Genomic DNA, 7,682 nt, shown 5'->3' with positions numbered 1-7,682 from the left:
TTTTTTTTTTTTTTTTTTTTTTTTTTTTTTTTTTTTTTACAGTAGGCTGGATATTGGTTAGAAGCAGAATTTGGTGGGTTATTCATTCTTTTTGTGAAATACACTGATCATATTAGTATTCTGCTAATACCATTATTGATAATGATTAATATGCTGTTTAGGCTTAGTGAATGTATTATATGTATATAATGGTATGCTACTTTTCTTTCTAGCTAATAGAAGGAAACCAGATAAATTAAGCATCCAGTCCTTATTTTGGTAATGTGACCAAGCTGATCTTTTAATTGATACAATCAATAAAGGCTTAATCTGGTTAATCTAGTGGTCACAGTGATTCTTGTCATTATATTTAGGTTTGTGAAATTAAGTAATAAATTTAAACACAGGAAGATCATCTGAACATATTTGAGTGTAGGTAAAAGAAACATGTTGGCATTATGTGCTGGACATTTAACTAATGCTGGAAGTAAATTAAGGTTTTTATTTAGACCAGTTCAGTATTTGGACAAGTATTTGTTTTCCCAGAATACAGAGCATTTTAAAGTGCATTGTAAGTGAGAGCAGCCTGTACTTCAGTCTAAAATTAAATGCTCCCATTTGCAATACATTTGTCTTGTATGCTTACCATCAAACCCTGATAATATAATTCCAATTAAAATGGTGGGAAAAGATGCTGCACTGGATTCAATTAAAATGTCACTGTCTTTGTTAAGGCATAAAATATTTGGTAGTTGATGTCTAAATCAGCAGCATATGAGTGATGGCTCCAGCAATCCTTGAGAATAAAAGACCTCCCATTATTGCTGTCTCTGCTAATAATGGGAAGCTGTAAAATCCCTATAGAAAATTCTAACAATCACTGAACTCTGAAGTTACTTGAGATTCTTTATGTGGAAACAGGCACATATCACTAAAACAATAAGTAAATACAAGTGAACTTAGGTTAGAAATCATGGATATTTAAATAAATGAATTTGTATTTATTTGTCAGCGTCTCTTTGAGTCTGTGTTATCATAATTCCCTTCATTTATTCAGTAAAATAGAATATTCTCCTAAAACAAGCATTCTTTATTTTTTTTTGTTCAAGTTTATCATTTTCTCTGTAGCAATGCAGTTTTTGTAAGAGGTCCTATTCACTATTAACATTATCTTTATAAATGTGCAAGTAACCCAAGGAAAGTCTGAAGGATTCCTGTATTTGCATAAAATTCAGGATACCACAAATCTACATCACCACCAAAGCTACTTACTCATGGTGTAAAATCTCAGGTCAAATACTGAACATGGCTGTGTAAAGCAGAAAGCAGTAATTTGCACTGTTAGGCATACATGGAACACCAGCTAATTAACTTTAAGTCAAGGGCTTAACATAACACAACCATGGGGAGAATGAACAATTTCTCTACCTCTGGGATTTCTAAAATTAAAATTCAGTCGATCACTACTATTGCAGTTGGTTCACTGCTTCATTAGAGTAGTTCAGACTTGACTTCAGTACTATGTACATTTACATATAGACGAGCAGCAAATTTCCATACTGAAATTAGTAACTTTAAGGTCAACTACACTGAATCTGACTCAGAGTCAGACATAAGAGATTCCTTTGCAAACACTGAAATGAAGGCATTCAGACCCTCCATAAAATCCAAAATCTATATTCACTTCAAACCTGCCAAATGGAAGAGGCCCTGGAGCTGGAGACCTCAGGATGACAAATGGATCTATATCCTGATTTAAGTTATACCTATATAAAAGCCACTGTATTGTTTTAGTCTCCATGGAGGTACAGTGAATTTATACCATTGAACCTGAAATCAAAATCTGGTCCGGTGTGAACAGGTGGCTATGATGGCCTTAACACAGTGAGGACTGCATGTTCATTAAATTTTGATTGTGCTTACAACAAATATAATGAAGACAAGCAGAACATAGATAACATTTTTAAGTGATTTGGTGACTTAGAAGTCCATGTTGCACTGACATTCAAGTATTTTGAAAGTTTATTGTAGAGTAAGTTTCTAGAGACTGGTTGCCCTTTTCTATTCCGGGTTATTATTTTCATTTAAAGCAGCCTCAAATATTTGAAAATAAGTATATTTGGTTCTGAAAGAATCAGCATTCTCTAAACTTAAGGCAAGAAGTGGAGAGAAAAAAAACATTTTCAGTTAAATATTCAATAACAGGACAAGCTGTTCATTTGCCTTCTCTCATTTTTGAATGGGTAATTTCCACAGCAGTAAAATAATGTTGTGGGACTAACGATTAGTATTGTTTATTAATTGTACAAAGACAATATGGTCAGTGCTGTACAACACAGACATGCCCTGAAATAAAGATCCTGTTGAACATTTTTTTTAATTATCATTTTTACTTCATAGAAGAGTCTAACTTACAGATAAAATATTAAATATCAGAAATCAAGACCTGCCCTTCTCTTGAAACGTTCATGGGTACGACCTTATACATCTAAATATCTCCTTGCAGTTAATATATTTTGTTATTATGTCTCGTGATGTTTTCAGGACTCCAGACTCTCACAAGTTCCAGTGGCTGTGAGTCACTCCGCTTTACCTTGTATCTGAAAACTCCAAGTTAGTTACATTGAGAACTCGTTTCCTGTTAGTGCTGTAGTAGTAATCAACAAATTCTTTCAGCTTCATTTTGCAGTCTTTCTGTTTGGTGACATCAGTGACATCAACACTTCTCTCTGGTCCTAAAAAATTCATGTAGGGAAACAGAGAGTTGAAAGAGCTTGAAATGCAGATTGAGACCCATCATGTACAATGTCTCAGTGAGTTAAACTTTCTAACAAGGTCTACTATACTTCCTTACTTCTTACTCTGAACCATAATCATTTTATAGCAACGTTAACGATAGCTGCTGTACTTCCAATCCATGAGCTTTTTATTTCAAAAGTTCTTTTTATCTGAAAATGATTAGATGAATTTTAATCTCTACTTATTTCACTCACAGTAGCTTGTTCAAATTCATATACAGCATGTAACTATTTGAAGCTCCACAACAAATATGATGGCAAAACGAAATCTAGGTAACTAACCAATATTTATATTAGCCTCTCATGCTATTTATTACACTGACATCAGATATAGTGGACTTCTGTTTTGCTCATGCTGTAAAACTGATTTCCCAATTGGTTACCATTCCCATCATTCCTATAATACGTTTTAATTTTGAAAACTGACCTAAAGGTTAGATCAACAAAGACCAGCTACACAGGGAAGTTTTCAATTCCAAAAGCATTTTGAAGACAGGGCAGGGTGGCACCATAAGGCGTTTTTACACATGCTCCAGGAGTGAGGAGAGGTTAAGTACTTTAATTAAAACAGCTCCAATAGCCGTTTTAATTAAAGTGCCTGGAGCGACTCATGTGTTATTGTCCCCACACTTGAAGATGGTGACAGGGGAACTTTTTCTAAAGCTTGTTGAATGAGCTTGTTGAATAAAGCACCGCTGCCGCCATTTTGAAGCATAGGGACACTGATACACAAGATGCAGGGGCTGGCTGGAGCATGAGAGTTACCATTAATTGATTAATTGAGTCTGCTCGACACACTGTAATTACAGCACATCAGAGCAGCCTCTGGGCTTGTGCACAGACACCCTACTAGAGACTAATTGGTCCAGAGAGGCATAAGCTTTGGTAGGCAAGAGTTTGTTTTTTCATAGTGTCTGATGAAGTAGGCTGCTGCCTGTGAAAGCTCTTGCCTCTATACACCAGTGGGTCTCTAAGGTACCACTCTGCCCTGCTTTCTGCCTGACTTCAGACTAACACAGCTAACTACTACTCTCAAAGTCATTTTGAGGGGGAGGTACTCAAAAAAAGCCTGACCATGTTTTGTTATTTTTCTTAACCCTAACAACTATAATACTACTTTCCAGCATCCTTGTTGATAGCTTTCACATTTTGGAGACCAAATCAGTTCTGTTCTCTATATATTGTGCCTGCAGTTCTGTGGGTGCCTATTGCCAACACACTGGTAATTTGTTTGGTTTTGTGGTTTGTGCTAACTCTTTTGTTCTCTGCTGCTATCAGTTATATTTAAGACCTTCTACCACCTATGGAAAAAACAGCAGTTCAATGAGCTAATTTTCCAGTATGTTCCTGACGTAGTCAAGTTATGAGAGAAACATATTTGTCCCATTCGCTTTAGGATCTGTTTCTGCAGTGTCGTAGCAAGGGGGCAGGGGTGAGCGGAGCGACCCCCTAACAGGCGCTGCCCAGCCAGGGCAGGGCAGGGCAGGGGACAGATACACAGAACAGTGCAACATGGTCAGTGCAATCTGTGTGTAAGGCAGGGCTGTACAACTGATGGACCATGTGTGACCTCTGGGCTCTCATGCGGCCACTGGTCCCCTATCTCTCTGGCTGAAGTGGCAGCTGGGATCTCCAAGTTCCCCTCACTCCTCTGCCTACCACTTCCTGCCTGTGTCCCAGGGTGCAGGGCAGCACAGCAGTATGGGGAGTCCACGCCATGCTCTGGGGGGAGATGTGTGGAATTGTGGCTGCGTGGGGTTTGGGAGAATTGGCACAGTGCACAGTCCATGGCTCACCTGGCATAGCCCATGTGTGCAGCCCCTGCTGATGTGGCCCCTGGGGTATTAGGATATGAACAGCCAAAGTCTAATAGATCGAGTTATGGTATCTAGGGATTAACCTCTGGTGGAGGGAAAGCAAATAGCATAGGACAGTGACTAAGGTGGAAGGAAAGATCTGGTTATGGAGACAGGTGAAAGGAAGAGGGATGAAGGGAGAAAGGGACAACAATTCTGTAATGGCTACAGAGCTTCTTCCTGAGGGAGATATTTCAGGATGGTCTAAAGTGATCTCCTGCAAAAGGTCTGTGCATTACCCTAAGCAGGCTGGATGTGAGGGAGGACAGGAAAAAAAGTAGTGCCATGGAAAGCAGGAGAGCTAAAGTCAGGGTCCTGGGCAGCTAAGGTATGTCCCCCTTTCTCCTCCTTCAGTGACCTGCACTTACTCCGCCTAGTGGGATTTCACTGTTGATTACCCTGTTGTTTGCCCTTAAAGCTGCTCTGCCGCCAAGTTAATGCAAATGGTCAGTAGTGATAAAAACTCAAAGAGCCAAAGTGTCTGTTCACCAGTACTGAATGCTAAAGAGCTCAGATGGACAAGCTGCAATGCCTCATCGGCACAGGTGACCTCAACATAATCATTCTTCTCATAGGTAGTGAGATGGCACTAATCAGCTAGGCCCTAGTCAGGACAAACAATTTTTCAGCATCATTAAGTCTGCCTCTTGGAAGAGTGCTGTAGAGTGCAGCAGAGCACTGGCTCTAACAGGACTTGGTACACGTGACAAGTGTGGTTCGACTTCTAATTAGAGGAAAGCATTCTGTGATTAAGTCTGACAGCCCTGCAATTTGGCAGGTAAGGCCAAATGTGTTTTATGTAGATGTACTTTCTTTCTAATGGTAACTGTTAGATCTCCCCATTGGGTTTTGCAAACCCCACCTAAATTAAACCAATTATGGAGATTTAACAGCTGATCAGAGCACAACACTGGACACAAAGTGACAGAGGAAATTCACTGGGCACACGCCTATACTTTTACAGGAAGTGTACTAGGATGCCCAGGGGTGGACATTCTGCAACCCCTTGGGAAGCCATTTACACTTGAGCACAGTCAGAGCACAGAAGATGCAAAATGCTACCAAATCCAAATGTCATATCCATTTAGCATGGGTAAAATGTATTACATAATGTTAAATGCCCCTATGGGTACATAATGGTCAAGCTCCTATGGGTACAGCCTGGACTCTGAGGAGTCTGCTTTTCATTGTATCTAACTTGGTTTGTTTTGTGGTTTGTGCTAACTCTTTTCTTCTCTGCTGCTATCAGTTGTATTTAAAAGACCTTCTACCACCTATGGAAAAAACAGCAGTTCAATGAGCTAATTTTCCAGTATGTTCCTGACGTAGTCAAGTTATGAGAGAAACATATTTGTCCCATTCGCTTTAGGATCTGTTTCTGCAGTGTTGTGTCAGTAGCAAAAAAGCAGGCATAAAGCACTGGGTTTAACTACCAGCTGGGAATTCCCTTGGTGTGGGCACTGTGTCAGTCCTAGCTGAGGGGATCAAAGTGTTCGAAGGAATTTTTCAAGGCTTGACTGAAATAGGTGCCAACCAAAACCAAAGAGGTTATTCACTGCTGGGTTATTTGAGTTTTACAGAAATGGAACAGAATTGTTATCACATCTCAGGAATGGGAGAGGAAGGGAGAAAGAGGACCAGTCTCCTCTCTGACCTGGCCCCCAGGGCTGCCTCAACATGCATGTCCAACCTAAAGAGGAGAAGAGCATTAAGCATTGCTGAGCACTAGCTAAGCAGCAGCACTCAACACAGGACTAGGATTAAATGGCATGAGCGAGCACAATGTGTATAAAACTAATACAGACACATATCACACCCCCTCCCACCAAATACATACCAACATAGTTTTCAACGTCACTGACATAGAATGTAGGTGCAGGTACAGCCAAACCCAAGCCGTCCTTCTTTGGAACTAGGATAGGCTCTGTGAATCCATTTTCTTCCAAGTACTCTGTTGTTAGTTGGCTTCCAGTCACTTTCACTACTATATCCTCCGCACTAGAAATGCAAACACACAGTTTCCAGGCTTAAGTATTTCCTACCCAAATTCAACATTCATTTGATTTCTTCACTGAATAGATAAGTTTATCATTACAAGTTGCTCTCAGCTGCCACTGACAACTTTGCTTTGTTTAACTGGGTGGCCCAACACTTTTGAAGCAATGCAAGACAAGGTGTATAGTTTTGTATCTTTTGGTGAAATGCTGGGATTTTTTTGGAGACAGAAGGGAGTAAAGTTTCCAAAATCCACTGGTACTCAATAGAAACTGAATGCCTCACACCTGTAGTGGTCATTAAAAAGCCCCAGTTTGGCTCTACAACAATATCCTGTGCATTGTGCAATTAGAACAGAAATCTTGATCCTACTAAACTCAACATAGTAAATAAAATTAAATACAAACCTTGTAATCTAAATCTTGTGTCTGATAGTTTAATACTTAGTCCTATTACACATGCAAATACTACTTGTATTCAAACCTAGCCAAAAGCACATTGCTTCAATAGCAAATAACTGTATATAATATATTTTCTGGTTAATCTAACAATTCTAATTCTAATAGTTTTTTCTGGCAAATTTAATAGACCAAATTATCCTTTCAGGTCCATGGGAAAGCCAGAAACATTTGCTAGTCACCATGGCTACAAGGGTACATGTGTCGGGCTTGGTTCTTTTCCTAGGATCTTCTGAGCAAAGTCTAACTATCAGTAACTACTTCCCATAGGATGTTATAGGGTGTGGGTGAGGACTTGCAATGGTGATTTGGCAGATCCCCTTGGTTAAAGATTGATTGTGAATGCAGGGGACTGGACTTGATGACTTAGGGGGCCCCATCAGTCCTATGTCTCTATGTATATGGTTACTATATTGTTACTAACATAATTCTATTTCTTTCCTTATTGTAGGCATCACCCTGACAGTTGAGTAAGCAAACTTCATAGTTTCATAGTAGCTAGAGTCAGAAGGGACCTAGGTAGATCATCTAGTCCGACCCCCTGCCTTGGCAGGAAAGAGCACCGGGGTCAGATGACCCCGGCAAGGTGCTCATCT

At 39.7% G+C, this 7,682-nt stretch overlaps 1 protein-coding gene across 5 annotated transcripts in view; it reads right to left on the bottom strand.

The window, feature by feature from the left end:
• The window catches only part of PHF2 (PHD finger protein 2), a 162,622-nt gene that overhangs the window by 48,462 nt on the left and 106,478 nt on the right, over nucleotides 1-7,682 (bottom strand). For all 5 annotated transcript variants that reach the window (XM_019536947.1, XM_019536948.1, XM_019536949.1 and 2 more), the window contains 2 exons: nucleotides 6,471-6,631; nucleotides 2,573-2,714 (listed from right to left, as the gene is read on the bottom strand). In XM_019536947.1, the coding sequence (XP_019392492.1) occupies nucleotides 2,573-2,714; nucleotides 6,471-6,631 (303 nt within the window). The remainder of the gene's footprint in view (nucleotides 1-2,572; nucleotides 2,715-6,470; nucleotides 6,632-7,682) is intronic.

This window comes from Crocodylus porosus, unplaced genomic scaffold (genome assembly GCF_001723895.1).
Source record: "Crocodylus porosus isolate Cpor-Errol unplaced genomic scaffold, CroPor_comp1, whole genome shotgun sequence".
Classification (NCBI taxonomy): Eukaryota; Metazoa; Chordata; order Crocodylia; family Crocodylidae; genus Crocodylus; species Crocodylus porosus.
The sequence above is the reverse complement of the archived record's forward strand: the minus strand, read 5'-3'. Positions and strand labels throughout refer to the sequence as shown.